The 16076-nt window shown below is 38.8% G+C and overlaps 1 protein-coding gene across 1 annotated transcript in view; it reads left to right on the forward strand.

The window, feature by feature from the left end:
• Window positions 1-14798, forward strand: part of LOC135085520 (catenin alpha) — a 113768-nt gene extending 98970 nt beyond the window's left edge. The window contains exons 17-24 of the mRNA XM_063980306.1: window positions 529-601; window positions 4006-4073; window positions 4655-4836; window positions 5552-5657; window positions 6450-6584; window positions 10621-10737; window positions 13543-13708; window positions 14475-14798. Of these exons, the coding sequence (XP_063836376.1) occupies window positions 529-601; window positions 4006-4073; window positions 4655-4836; window positions 5552-5657; window positions 6450-6584; window positions 10621-10737; window positions 13543-13707 (846 nt within the window). The 3' untranslated portion in view covers window position 13708; window positions 14475-14798. The remainder of the gene's footprint in view (window positions 1-528; window positions 602-4005; window positions 4074-4654; window positions 4837-5551; window positions 5658-6449; window positions 6585-10620; window positions 10738-13542; window positions 13709-14474) is intronic.
• The last annotated feature ends 1278 nt before the right edge of the window (window positions 14799-16076 follow it).

The raw sequence follows: 16076 nt of genomic DNA on the forward strand, positions 1-16076 counted from the left end.
CTTTGCTACGTTCACTTTAGTATAATAACCCATGCAAAAATTTTGTAATTTAGTAGTCTACGAATGAATCACACTTTCATGAGCGTAGATAGGAATATAGGTAGCTTTTTTAGTTCAAACCATTGCCAAGAGCTGTAATGGTCAATGGTCATGACAACGGATTTTTTTTGCTGTCACTTACAATACTGTCACGAAAGAAAATAAATTTGTTATTTATTGCTTTTAGTCTGCAACCCGCATTTTAAACTCGTTTACTGGTGAAATCCGGGTTCATACAGTAAGGCCCGGTCTCCACCAAGCCTGATTGGAGCGGAGAAATGTTTTGATTAACCAGATTTTATTCTCCAATAATGAATGAAATCTGATTGGTTATTCAAAAGATTTCTCCTCTCCGATCCGCCATGGTGGAAAACGGGCCTAAGCGACGGCAAAAAATTCGTTGTCATAACTTTACGACACAAAAAAGCTACTTATAGCCCTATATAGATATGCATCCGCATGTGTTGTGACGTCATAATAATTGTGTAGAGCAGCGACGAGCTCGACACCGACACCGAGTTCGAGCCCGTCGAGGATATGACCGTGGAGACACGCAGCCGATGTGAGTACCGACCGACTAGATACCGACTACCGACTTTGAACGCTTTGGAGGTCATTTTGGACGCTTTGGACGCTTTGGAGGTCACTTCGATGACTTTGGACGCTTGGAGAGTGACTTAAGACACTTTGAAGGTGACTTTGGGCACTTAAGATGACTTTGGACGCTTGGGGATTGACTTTAGACGCTTGGAGTTTAGCTTTAGACACTTTGGAGATGACTTTAGACACTTTGGTTACTTTGGAGTCACTTTGGGCACTCGAGATGTCTTTTGACGCTCTAGAGGTCACTTTGGGCACTCAATATTACTTTAGACGCTTTGTAGGTGATTTTGGTCATTTTGGAGGTGACTTAAGATGCTTTGGATAGAGTAGGGTTGACTTTAAATACTTTGTATAGCATGACGTTGACTTTGGACAATTGAGACAAATTGTTATTTAATTTTTAGCGTTAAGAGTCGCATCTCGTATTTATAATTTTCAAATTGAGACAAATGTCAAGACGTGTTGACTTTAAACATTGAGGGTTGACTTTAGATACTTTAAAAGTGACTATCGGTCCTTGTGCGGGCACTCGGCCCGCGCCGCGCGTGACGTCACTGCAGCCCTCGCATCCGCATGTGTTGTGACGTCATAATAATTGTGTAGAGCAGCGACGAGCTCGACACCGACACCGAGTTCGAGCCCGTCGAGGACATGACCGTGGAGAGGCGCAGCCGCTGTGAGTACCGACTGGACGCTTTGAGCTTGACTTTGGACGGTTTGGAGGTCACTTTGAACACTTCAGAGTTGACTTTGGATGTTTTGAACATTTAAGAGTTGACTTTGGACGCTTTGGAGTCACTTTGGACGCATTGGAAGTGACTTAGGGCACTTAAGATGACTTTGGAGACTTTGGAGTTGACTTTGGACGCTTTGGAGGTCACTTTGGACGCTTTGGAGTTGACGTTGGACGCTTTAGACACTTGGGAGTTGACTTTGAATGCTTTGGAGGTCACTTTGGACGCTTTAGACACTTGAGACTTGACTTTGGACGCTTTGGAGTTGACGTTGGACGCTTTAGACACTTGGGAGTTGATTTTGGATGCTTTGGACTCTTGGGAGTTGAATTTGAGTACTACGGACACTTTGTAATGGACTTTGGATAGTGTGAGGTTAACTTAAGACACTTTGAATTGTGTGGAGTGGACTTTGGACACTTAGGCATTGACTTTGGATACTTTGACACTTTGGACACTTGGGAATTGACTTTGCGTACTTTGAACTTTGTTTTGGAAGCTTTGACGTTGACTTTGGAAACTTTGTAGTTAACTTTCGATACTTTGAACTTGAATTTGGACAGCATCGATTGTACTTTGAATAGTTTGAGTTAACTTCTGATAATGGTGATTTGACTTTGACAATTTGGGGGTGGACTTTAGACACTTTGAAGACGACTTGACTTAACGCAGGCTTTTTGACTTCTGCCTTACTTTTACCCTGAAACAACTCTTATTACTTATAATTCTTGTTATATTCATAGAGTTCTAAGCGTCGTTTCAGAATTTTTGAGTATTTTCACATTAGCTCGTTTTCCAGTGATTTCGCTTTTTTTTAATTCCATTTTTATTGTATTCCTAATAAATTATTAACGCTTTTCATGAGTTGTATGGAGTTGGTTTCATTTTTAATTAAATTCTAAAATCGTTCGGTCGTTCGTTTCAGCCAAACGACGTCCACTGCTGGACAAAGGCCTCCCCCAAGGATTTCCACAAAGACCGGTCCTGCGCCGCCCGCATCTAGGCACCTCCCGCGGCCTAAATTTTGAAATAATTATTGCTAGTGTGAAAATACTAAATAAACTCTATGTGGTAAATGAACTAGTTTTCACTACATTGTATCCTTGTGTGGATCCGGTGCGTGTGAATACCTAAATAATAAGCAGCTTGTTCTTCGTTATTCAGCATAATTAATATTAAACATCACTTGTGGAAAATAACACCAATTTAAGTGTTTAGGTGTAATTTGAGACGGAATTATATTAACGCCTATTCACAAACATTACTATGAGGTCTCACAGTGCGCGTGGACGCACAGGGTGACACACGAACCAATCACAGAGCTATATTCAACGCTGTGCGTTCGATTTGCTGCTTCACTTAAGCAAGCATCGTTTGTAAATACAGGCGTTAATTACTATGCACTATTCGCGTTGATTTATGAGATATGAAATAAGCAAAATTAATTTATTGCTACATAGATTTTAACGTAATATGTAATTATTGTTATTTGTTTATAGACGGATATGCTCACAAAAACTAGTTTTATGATTATACTGTCCGTCTTAATGTTACATCTATAACAAGCATGCTTTTAAACTAATTTTTCATTTCATATTTTACTAACTGCTTCCTAACACTCTAAGTGCATGGCCAGCGTATCTACGTACCTACTACAAATCGAATCTACTTATGTTTTCTATATTCAATCCTAATCAAAATCCGTCCATCAATTTTGGTGAAAATATCTGCTGTTTTCGATTTTTTTACATTTTCATATTGTTTAAAAGACTATTTAAACAATATAAAAGTGTAACCGCATCGAAAATTATGTGATGCCAGATTCAAATTGGACAGTTGAAATCCGGATTTTGACAAGGATTGAATATGGGAAACGGGCGTTAGTAGCAAAGCTTCAATCGTCAAATGCTAAGTCTGCAGAGACTAAAGGTTCGGCCAAAGCAACGCGTGCAGCCGGCGTGCACGATGGCGATCAGACTTAAGCTTCAATCACACCAACGCGTGAAGATCGCCGGCGCGATCATAGGCCAATCACAGGTCGCGCGACCCATGACAGTTCACGCGACCTGTCATTGGCCTTCGATCGCGCCGGCTATGGTGATCTGCACGCCCTTTATGCGCAAATTGTTAAATTCGCAAAATGTCAAGTGTTCAACAAAATCAAAATCCTAATATTTTCATGTTATATCAAATCAACAAAACAAAAACCAAAGTTAAAAGATGTTCAATTTGAAGTTAGGTATAAAAATACCTAAAAAAGATTTTGTTGTTGATTTTTTATTACGGTTTTATGGTTTCATATTAAAAAAAACCTTAACATTTTAATGATTAAAAGTTCTGCCAATTAATTACTTGACTTTCATTATTAAACGTAAACAGCTGGACATTATAAAAACTTGACATTTTGCGAATTTGTCAATTTGCTAATTTGTCAGATTGCGACCGCTTGACAATTTGCGCATAAAGCCTGCACGCGTTTGTGTGGTTGAAGCATTCAACGCATTGATCGCCATCGCAATCGCACAGGCTGATCGCGTTGGTTTGGCCGAGCCTTTTGTGGCAAAGACAAAGACAAAGACATTTATTTGCATCATGTGGCGGAGTTCTAATCGTTAATTTTGTGTGTCAGCGTCGGCGCACACGGGCGAACATGGCGTCGACGAGTACCCGGATATCAGCGGCATCACCAACGCTAGGGTAAGTTGCTGTTCGCTAATACAGTTTCGTTGCGTATATAATTTATATCTCAAAAATAATGTATAAAACGGGTTTTGGTAAAATTATCAAGTTTTATAACATAAGCTTTGTAATGATATCGTGCCCTGACTGCACTCAGGAGGATTTGATGAGTGCTGCTGACAACGCCACTCTTGTGGCGGAGTTTTGGGCTGACACTGTGTAGGTTTGTTGTCGACACGAAAAGAAGAAGAAGTTTTGTAATCAGGAAGAAACTGGATCATATCATGCCAGTAAACGAAATTGCGGTGTTTTTTCCGTGACTTTAGAGGCATTTATGTTCACTAGCCTAATATAGTCTAACTAACCACTTTCCTTGGTGTGGTAAAAACATTAACTCGATAAGTTCCACTAAAGGAAATTAATAAATATTAACTTAAAACTAAAATTTTCCGAGTAACTTTTAAAAAGAAAGAAGAAATATTTACACTGATCATAGTTACATAAATCACATAAATGCATCTTAAATTGAAAGTTCTAAAAAGGTCACATACTCAGTATTATGTCGTGTAATAAAAAAACTCCTATAACGCTTCCTACAGGAAGCCATGCGTAAGATGACAGAAGAAGACAAACGCAAGATCCTCCAACAAGTGGAGCTGTTCCGCCGCGAGAAGATGACGTTCGACAACGAGGTGGCCAAGTGGGACGACGCCGGCAACGACATCATCATGCTGGCCAAGCACATGTGCATGATTATGCTGGAGATGACCGACTTTACCAGGTAAGGAACCCTTTTGGGCTCAGTGTAGAGCCTTGGGGGACCCCTATGGTACCAGTATACTACCTTGGGGAACTCCTGTGGGGCCAGTGTAGACCCTTGAAGAACCCCTGTGGTTCTAGTATTGAGCCCTAGGGAAACCCTGTGGTCCCAGTATAGAACCTTGGGGAACCCCCGTGGTCCTAGTGCAGACCCTTGAAGAACCATTGAGGCCCCAGTATTGAGCCTTGAGGAAACCTTGTGGTCTCAGTGTAGAACCCTGGGGAACCCTTGTGGCCTCAATTTACAGTCTTGGGGAACCCTGTGGGCCCAATATAGAACCTTGGGAAACCCCTGTGGTCTTAGTGTAGAACCTTAGAACCTTGGGAGCCCCTGTGGTCCCAATAAAGAGCCTTGGGGAACTCCTGTTCGTAATACTAATCTCAATGTAGCCTTCTCTAAGCACTAGGTAAAACTTTAGTCTCAGTGTTGATCCTTGGGGAACCCCTGACTATAGTACTGGTCCCATTATAGAACCTTGAGGGACCCCTTACTACATTACTGGTCCTAGTTTAGAGCCCCGGAGGAGTCCTTGTGTAAATCCTTGTTGCTTTTATCCAACATTGGATCTCCTTTGGTTGAAATGATCAATATTATGATTAATTTGCATTTGAGAAAGGACATTTAGGTTGAAGAATCATTGAGTCAGCCATAATAAAGGATTCTAAATTGTCTACAGAGGCCGCGGTCCTCTCAAGACTACGATGGACGTCATCAACGCCGCCAAGAAGATCTCCGAAGCCGGCACCAAGCTTGACAAGCTCACTAGGGAGATTGCTGAACAGGTGGGTACACTGCTCTGGTTTAGAAATAAAACGTGATGATATTATGTGGATCTGAGATATTTTACGGTCACTTAGACTCCCGCAAACTACAGACTTTTAGTCGGCCGATAGTAGGGCCCGATTTTAATTTGAATGAAGAATCGGCCGATCCAATGTGCACACTTTTATACATCTCCATACTGATTAACAGCCCGACCCAACTATCAGCCAACCAAAAGTCGGTGGTCTGATAAGAAGGCTAAAGGGCAACGGAGCGTACTCTGCTTGGAGTTCCCTGCACGATCTAATTAGAAATGAGGAGATCCGCGGGAAAACCATAGTGACCGACATAGCCCACAGACTTGAAACAATATAATGGCAGAGTACGGGGCACATGCACGGACAAAGGCCTCCCCCAAGGCTTTCCACAATTAACGGTTCTGCGCTGTCCGCATCCAGGCTCTTCCCGCGACCTTTACCAGATCGTCAGTCCACCTAGTAGGAGGCCTACCCACGCTACGTCTTCCAGCCCGTGGTCGCCACTCGAGAACTTTTATTTTATTTATTTATTTTATTTTATTTATTAGGACAACCAACAAGACAAACACGCATACATGAAATTACTATAACTAAAAGTGCTTAAAACAACTTTTCTGCCCCAACGGCCATCGTCTCTACGAGCTATGTGCCCCGCCCACTGCCACTTGATTTTAGCAATTCTGCGAGCTATGTCGGTCACTTTAATCCGGTCCGTTTCAGTCAAAGTCATTTGACTGAAATGATATATTTTCAACAAAATATTCTCTTCCCCAGTGTCCCGAATCGTCAACGAAGCAAGACTTGCTTGCCTACCTCCAACGCATCGCTCTGTACTGCCATCAGATACAAATCACCAGCAAGGTCAAGGCTGATGTGCAAAACATATCCGGCGAGCTCATCGTTAGCGGGGTAAGTGTCATCATCATCATCATCATCATCACCATCATCATCATCATCATCATCAACAACAGTCTATACCAGCGGTTCCCGAATGGTGGTCCGCGGAACCCTGGGGTTCCGTGGAAAGGCCGCAAGGGTTCCGTAAAAAATATTATCCCACGTTTCGTGACCGACGTTGTTCGCTCGCACCGACTTGTTTACGCACAAGGGAGGGGCAGGGCGTGCGGGCGGAGTAGTACGGGGGTTCCGCTAGGAAAAGTATAATCAATTAGGGTTCCTTGGCAAAAAAAAAATGGGAAACCCTGGTCTATACTGCCACCAGATATAGATGTTTCCCAGTCGATGAAGCACATGATGTACCCTGAGTGCCCGAGAAACTACACGCAGGAAGATTTAATGAATGCTGCTGACAACGCCACTCTTGTAGCGGAGTTTTGGGCTGACACTGTGTAGGTTTGTTGCCGACACGATAAGAAGAAAGATCATCATCATTATAGGATTTGAGGATACCACGAAAAGGAAGCTAAGATGGATGGGTGCTGTGCTCGGGGACCAAGGTCCAGTTATTACCATTTCGGTTTTCTATAATTCTATAATATAGGGTGTTAGGTAAATGGGTATATGAGCCGACACTAGCCCATGTTAGCATATGCATATAAATGGTATGGTGAAGTCAGAAATTTGATATCATCATTTTAACTTTTTTAATTTTCATACAAAGTAAAATTTATAAAATCAGATTTGTATGAAAATTAAAATAATTAGAATGATGATATCAATTTTCTGACTTCACTATACCATTTATATGCATATGTTAACATGGGCTAGTGTTGGCTCATATACCCATTTACCTAACACCCTGTATACTCAGTTAGCCAGAGAACTCTGTCACCGCGATGCAGGTTTGTAGGCGCGGTGACGTGTGCCATAGTAAGGAAGGTGTCAGCGCCATCTGTTGGTTGACGACTATAGTGGCGTGTCGGTAGATGTCGCCACATTATTATCATCAGATACAGATTACCAGCAAGGTTAAGGCTGATGTGCAAAACATATCCGGCGAGCTCATCGTTAGCGGGGTAAGTGTCATCATCATCATCATCGTCAGGTCAATAATTGGCCTCTGTGCTATGTGGCCATTAAGGTTTTTTTTTTCACAAGACACTGAGTCGCTGAGCCATCGAAGTAAGTAAGTATCAGGTAATTTAGCCTCCACTGCAAAATCAAGACTAAAAGTCTTCTTCTACTATCAAAACCTGAATAACAATCGTATAAACTGTATAACAGGGGTGGCCAACTTGATTAGACATAAGATCTACTGTTTACTAACGAAACCCTGGGCGATCTACCACTTACATACTTCTTGAAATCTTATATGAAACAGCAAAGTTTAGTACTAGACTAAGAGCTAGTGAACGCCAGACCTACGTCATTTTATAAAAGCTGAAAGTTTGTCAGCGTATGCTCCCAATATAGGATATAATGTTGGTGAATTATGAAGTTTGGGTCGTGGTGGCTTTGGGAGCTACCCTAAAAATACTGTCTTTCAAGGAGTTGGAACTGTCAAAACTGCCTGGCTGTTGGGGGAAAAAAATTCTAATAATTGTCCAAATATTATACATAAAAATCAGATTTAATGGTATAACGTTAGTAGAATTACAGTCTTTTGAATATACAGAAAAAGCCACCGTAAAAGATAGACTTACGTTATACTATAAAATCTGATTTTTATGTATAATATTTGGGCAATAATTAGAAGTATTTTCCCCAACAGCCAGACAGTTATGACAGTTCCAACTTCTTGCCAGACAGTTTTTTTAGGGTAGCTCCCAAAGCCACGATGACCCAAACTTCATAATTCACCAACATTATATCCTATATTGGGAGCATACGCTGACAAACTTTCAGCTTTTATAAAATGACGTAGGTCTGGCGTTCACTAGCTCTTAGTCTATACACAATCATGTAGTATTTTTTGCCTTGCCACGATCGACTGGACTAATATCCGCGATCGACCCGTTGGCCACTCCTGCTGTATAACTTTAGTATCTCCTGTGTACTCATACTAATCATATTACAACATGGTTTGTAACAGTAGTGTATGTTATACTGTTACACACTATTATACTTGGATTATAACTAACTTTGTAATATGTTATAATTTTAACAACAATAATATAACTTGATTAACATTGATATAACCTGTATAACACTGCTACAATGTTTATAACACCTTTATTAAACCTAAATAACCTTTTATAAACTGTATAACATTACTTCACACTGTATAACACTGCTACACACTGTATAACACTATTAACTGTAGACTATTAACATTTCTATCAGGCAGGGAAAGACGAGGACAATCAAAGTACAGGCATCGTGGTTAGTGGGGTAAGAGTAACACAATAACTGGGTTAAGTGGGGGAAGGGTGTGGGCTTGTGTATGTCCTTTTTTTGTCGATTTCACCAAAATTCAATGTGTCTCAGATCTTAAAAAGTGTTTTCGATAGTTATCTGACGCTATCTAATCAATTATCGGTTGATTTTTTTTCATTTATGTGTAGGGTAAACCGACAGTCATTGGACGCTGCCAGTCATTGGACAAAACAACCCTTGAATTTTCTTAAAATGAATATTCCTTCAAATACAATGAACATTCCTTTAAAAAAAACGCCTTTTTATCTCCATCAGTCGGAATATCTCAGTTGTTGAAATAGAAATGCTATTTTTCATTCAGTAAATAACTGTCCAATAACTTTCTTAAGTGTCCAATGACTGGCAGTTTACCCTATTTATCTTCTAAAAATTTGAATTTTTCACATTCACTTACTAAAAACTATAAGTACAGTATCATTATGAAAGTACTAAGGTGCGCCTTACAGAACGATGCACAAATCTGAACTCAATTGCATAGTGGCGCCACATCATAGGACAGAATCTATGACTGCAATTGAATCGAGTTTCGTGCTTTTTGTGATTGTGAATTTAAAACGTTAAAATTAAAGTTCTTCAGAGTAAATTCATATTTGAATGTCTTTTATTTAAGAACTACCTTTCCGCCCTCGGCTTCGCCAGCGTGGAATTTTCTCTGTCACAGAAAAACTTTATCGCGCGCGTCCCTGTTTCAAAAACCGGGATAAAAACTATCCTATGTCCTTTCCCGGGATTCAAACTATCTCTATGCCAAATTTCATCAAAATCGGTTCGGTGGCTTAGGCGTGAAAGCAAGACAGACAGACAGAGTTACTTTCGCATTTATAATATTAGTATAGATGTGGGCCTTATAATAAAATCGGTGGTGGTTACTTTATGCATCAGTGACGTTCAATGCTGTGGTGATGTTTGTTTATTTAGTGATGAATGTAATCTGGTGTATGTTTTCAAAATGTAATTCTTAATATTATAAAAAAACATAAAAGGGCCCTTTTCCACGGCAATTCAGCTTTGCGGGATTCCGCAAAAACTGGACTGTTATGTGAACATAAGCCATGATAGCCGAACGGTGAAGGGGTCGGAGTGGCCGACTCGAGATCCGAGGAACGTGGGTTCGAATCCCACCGCCGCTCGACTATTGTGGTGAGCCCACTCGTAACACAAGCTTATTTAGCTTACCACTAGGGGCTAATGGGACTATTAGTAATTTGGGCAATACAAATTGCTAATAATCTTAAAAAAAAAAAGTGTGTATAAGTCGAAATTCGAACGAATCGTTTTTTTGCGGGACACTGTTCGCGTGAATGTTAATATTAAAACACTTAGGCTCAGAACACACGGTGAAACGCAACTGCAACGGTACTGCAACTTCTGGTTACTTTTAAGTTGCATCTAAGTTTCTGCCATAGCGTCCGTTGAGAGACCACACATGACGCGACCAGTTTGAAACCGATTTGAACTGGTCAAACTGGTTCGCGTTGCAGTTACGTTTCATCGTGTGTTCTGGGCCTTACTTATACATAACTGCTAAACGGGATCCCACAATAATCGAAATGTCTCCGTGGAAAGCAGCCATAAATCCTAATAATAAATAAATATTGTTATATTTCAGCTGGACAGTGCCACGTCGCTCATCCAAGCGGCCAAGAACCTGATGAACGCTGTCGTCCTGACCGTCAAAGCCTCCTACGTGGCCTCCACCAAGTACACCCGTCAGGGAACCATTGCTGTAAGTGCTTTAGAATATACTAGCTTAGCCCGCAACTTTGGCTGTAAACAGTCTGCTATAGCCTATATTATAGATCCTTTCATCCACTCGGACGCGCCCCACCATTCTTCCGCTAATGTCTGAGTGTTATTACTGACAACGACACATGTCCCTGTGATAATATAACCACCCAATCAATGTTGCATCTCGTTCAGGACTGCCCAAGATTTCAATCAACAAGACTTAGCCATAATATAGTTTGCCAAATTTACAACATCGACCCATTCAATTTCCAACAAATTATAACTACGCAAGATTCCATAACAACATTTCAACCACCCACACAGAAAACATAGTTAGCAACCTAAAATCTTTCAATAATTAAAATTCTAAATCACGTAGGAGAGAGCAACGCGTAAACCGATGGCGCCGCGCTCTCTTTGAAATTCAAAATGCCCAAATTAAAAAATGACTGAGTGTTATCGGTACACGCTACTGATCCATGAGTGCACACGCACACTACAGTAATGCCTTACGGCTTGCTCGGACCACACTCCCCGCACCCCGCGCGACCGGGACCACACATTGCTGGGGCGCGTCTTAGTGGATGAAACGATCTATACTATACTAAGAGATGATGTAGCATTCAAAAATGGTGAAATGATTTTGGAAATCGGGATCCGGATGATTTTTTTGAGTTAATTCGCGACAAACATACAAAAATATATCTTTCCTTTTCGTAATATTAATATGATAAAAGGTGCTCTAAAGTTTTAAGATTGCTATTGGCTGAAATGATGATTGTGTGTGAATTTTGGGTGTGTGCAATTTTGACGTCAGATGTGAAGTTTTTAAATAAATTATTTACTTATATTTATTATTGTTGTATAAAGAAATATAATATTCAAACTAAAACTATTTTAACAACAATATTTAAACCGTATGATATTATCTTGAATAGCATGAAAGCTTAAGTTGTAGAAATATTTACGCTTAAAAAAGCTTCAGCAGAGCTTTGCTAAAGCTGAGCAATTACCTCGTATACAGAAGCACTTCTTCCAAATCGAGAAGTTTGTTTCCTAACAAAAAAATACAGCGTTCGTTACGACGTTACATTACACGTAAATGTTACATTGTGGTAACGTTCTATTTGTGTACCATCCTTAAGAAAAGTTTATTAATTGCAGATTGCATCCTCGAAATCGTAAATTAAACTAAAATAACATGTATATTTTAACAAAATTTTAAACTATAAAATACAAAAAATAAAGGATAAACTTTAATTTTAACAAAATTTCAAAGCATAAATAAAAGAATAATACGATATGATATAAAATAGAGGTGGTATTATTTAATATTATTTATTAAGCTTATATTGGCATTAAGTTGTAATTATAATCGTATTATAATACAATTTTGATTGGCTTCTATGCGTGCGGGAGCAGAACTATGTAAGTGGTAGATTGTTATCACTTTTGTATTAAATGTATCATGCATGGCTTTTACACTATTTGCGAAGCATTAGACGTAGATACTATGCAAAGTGATCAAGAATTTAAGAACGACAATCTTTTTTCTGTTTTGGTGTTCATTTTATTCATTTAGGGTAAACCAACTCAACTAAACATACAGGGTGGAAACGATAAGTGGTCTCACTCGTTTATTTCTAAACTATACAAGATATTGAAAAACTATTACTGATCCTGATAGTGCTTCACGAGCTCTCTCTCTAACGGTACTAATTATAGGTTGCAAAATAAACAAGATCTGTCCGAAAATTCAATGTTTCAAGCTTCCATACATTTTCGTACTACCACATCACAGCCACAGTTATGGCCCTCACCTCTTGATAATATTACACCTCTCGATATCTTGTATAGTTTAGAAATAATCGGGTGAGATCACTTATCGTTTCCACCCTGTATTCTTCTACATTACATTACTATAAAAATACATGTTTCCATAAATCTAAGTTTTATGTATAGTATATTATTTACATGACATGAATTCCACACTTCGATGCGTATATTTTTAGTTCGTAGAAATTTCAAGCATAATATTGACTAGATAGACTAATAACTATTATTTTTGTAATAAACACATCGTTGGGTTATTTTATCACTTACCGTTTTAAGTAGTTACTTTTAGGAAAAAACACGATTTAAAACCTTTTGCATTTTTGTAGTTTATCATAATCACAAAATACTAATGAACAGGTTTCTGTAATGCATCAACATCGTTGTTTCGTTTAATTAAAGGGACATTTTTAATAACTTGAATCGAATTGCTTACGGTGGGAATCGAACCTTCACTTGCCGCGAGTGCTGTGCTTACTAGCGAGCGCGTTAAAAATTATATGAAGATTTGAGTTCTTGTCGTAGCGAAACGCGCTGTACAATCTGTCATACATTTAATGTCACTTTTTTACGCAGATGACATCGAATGCGTTTGGCGTAAACTCACTGAGCTACTTAGGCCCAGTTTTTTGATTCCTAGTTAAAATAACGAATTGTTAAATTTTGCTACTAATGGTTAAATATTAACAAAATGTAAACAAATAGTTAAAACATGTACCAAAAGTCAAGCGAACCATTGCATTGTTGTTTTTTTTCTGATATTTAACCACTTGTCATTTGACATCTGTCAAATTTGACTGTTGGTTATTTTAAGTACGAATCAAAAAACTGGGTCTTAGATATTGGGTAAACCTTAGAGTCGTGGGTTGGGTTTCTACCTTAGGCAATTAAATTTTTTTTTTCAAGTAAAAATTTAGTTTCGTCAAAAATATACAAACATACCACAATGTAACGCTTCATCTTCCCCCAGTCTCCCATAGTGGTGTGGCGCATGAAAGCGCCTGAGAAGAAGCCGCTCATCCGGCCGGAGAAACCTGAAGAAGTGCGGGCTAAAGTCCGCCGCGGGAGCCAGAAGAAGCAACCGAGCCCTATACACGCGCTGGCTGAGTTCCAGAGCCCGGCTGAGAGCGTTTAAGGTACGTGGGTAGTTCGTCGTTTCAGCCAAATGACGTCCACTGCTGGACAAAGGCCTCCCCCAAGGTTTTCCACAATGAACGGTCCTGCGCTGCTCGCATCCAGGTTCTTCCCGCGCTGAGAGTGTTTAAGGTACGTGGATGTAACGGTTCGACGAAGCAATGTAGCACTCCAGCGAAGCTGTTGGTTGTGCACATTGATATGTAGAGAGAGCCCGACTGAGAGCGTTTAAGGTAAGTAATTTTAAACGTCCGCGTTGCATAATTTAATTAATTCAAACAGGTTTTAACGCGTTACGTGGATAGCGCTAACATTGAAATATTACCTGTATTTGCCTGACGTTTCGACCGAGTTGCACCGGCCGTGGTCACAGGCTGACTGGAGCGTCGAGTGCGTGAAACGTCAGGCAAATACAGGTAATATTTCAATGTTACCTATCCGCTTATAGCGTTTAAGGTATGTGAATGTAACGGTTCGACGAAGTTAATAATGTAGCGCTCCAGCAAAGCTATTTATGTACATTGATATGTAACGCTTTGACGAAGGTAATTACGTGACGCTTCGACGAAGTTAATAGATGGTAACGTTTCGATGAAGCTAACAGTTTTTATGTAAAAGCATTTCAAGATTAAATAAATTAGTAACGCTGTGTATTATTAGTATTTATTAAAGTCAAAAGATAATTTCTTAAACTATTAACTACTAAGTTACTTACAAATAATTAAAACGATTAGAATTTTTCCTTATTGTGGAATTTTTCCTTTACAGGTGTAGCCGGTGAAATGGCACTACGAAACAATACTATTAATTAGAAACGCTCATATTTATTTTATATCGAAATTCCGACATGTGATTATGTATAATTATATATTATATAAGGCTTTATCATTGCCAATTTTGTATTCATTTGCCTAATTTGTGATTTTTTGTGTGACAATATCTTTTACTAAACTAACCTCCGAATGCTTAGTTATTTATAAATTATGATGGCAGCTATGTTATGTTATATTATAGCAATTATAACAATGCAGCTAAATTATGTTAAATTATAACAATGTTTGTGTACGCATTTTATCATTTTAGATAAAGAATTAATTACACTGGTCAACACATGTTTTGTTTCCTTAATTTCTTTTTCTGTTATTGGGTAATTCTATGGCCCTGATTATGAAAAAAATACTGGGAGATCGCCAACAGCTTTACTTTTTAAAATATAGAGTTTTATTATTTTGACAAAAAAATACGAAAAGTTATACATTGTGTTTATAAAATTTCTATTGAACACTAACAAATGACATTTTACATGATTTCCTTGAATAGGCAAGTTTGAGTAGATATCGTTGCAAACTCCAGCAAAGGTCTGTCATTCATTTAAGAGCACCACGCCCCTGATAACCTTGTTCCATTGTCAGAAAATTCCAATGAAAACTTTTATCCTGCTCCTCACTAAAATCACCCACATTTTGTGGAAATCGATGTTAATGCGAGTACATGAAGTGTATTTTCATGCCCATGTTGCAGCCTAGCTCTTGCAGGTTGGATAGCATGCTCTCAACAATCTCTTTTTCCTTAGGAAATTACTTATAACCAAAAAAAATAATTTTAAGCGTTGGACTGGACTTCACTCATTGATTTCTTAAAATTACGATCGTTCACCAGTTGCCTAATGGGAGTCCCATCAAAAATTACCAGCTTTTAAGTTTTCTGTGCTTAATCCTGAAAAATTGCGTGAAAGAAAATTAAAACATTCGTTACTTTTGTCAAACGCCTTCAGAAACTGTTTCAAGATGCCGAGCTTAATATAAAGTGGTGGAAGTACGGTGATACGGTCTTGGCTAACTAGAGGCACTTTTATAAAATTGTTTGTATCAACTTTAGCTGAAGAGCTAAAAGTTGTTTGTGCGGGAAGCCGCACTGGTCAAAATTTTTGTAACCAATGCTATTGTTTGTTACGACTATTCCGGAGACACATGTAACGGGAATTTTGTGTAGCCCCCTTGTTGGCCTAAAAGATGTTGCCTATTCTCAGAACACAAATGACCCATTTGTGGTCCTGATTACTTAATTTCAAATATTTATATTAAAGTGTCGATGTTACACAGTTTTTATCAAGTCCGAAAGAGGTTTTCGATGTTTTTCAAATATTATATTTACCACAAACATAGCAGAAGCCATCTGGATTAAGCACACAACATCTTCATAACAAAGCAATATCGAAAACACCAACAAAATATATTTTTTTGTCCAATTAAATCAAAAATCTAAGTAGAAATATTAAATGACGGTAGATAGCTATAACTTAAAAACAAAAGCTGTTAGAGAAAAACTGTTGCCATATTTAAAAAAATATGCGTCAATTTGAGATAGAAA

This window comes from Ostrinia nubilalis, chromosome 28 (assembly GCF_963855985.1).
Source record: "Ostrinia nubilalis chromosome 28, ilOstNubi1.1, whole genome shotgun sequence".
Classification (NCBI taxonomy): domain Eukaryota; kingdom Metazoa; phylum Arthropoda; class Insecta; order Lepidoptera; family Crambidae; genus Ostrinia; species Ostrinia nubilalis.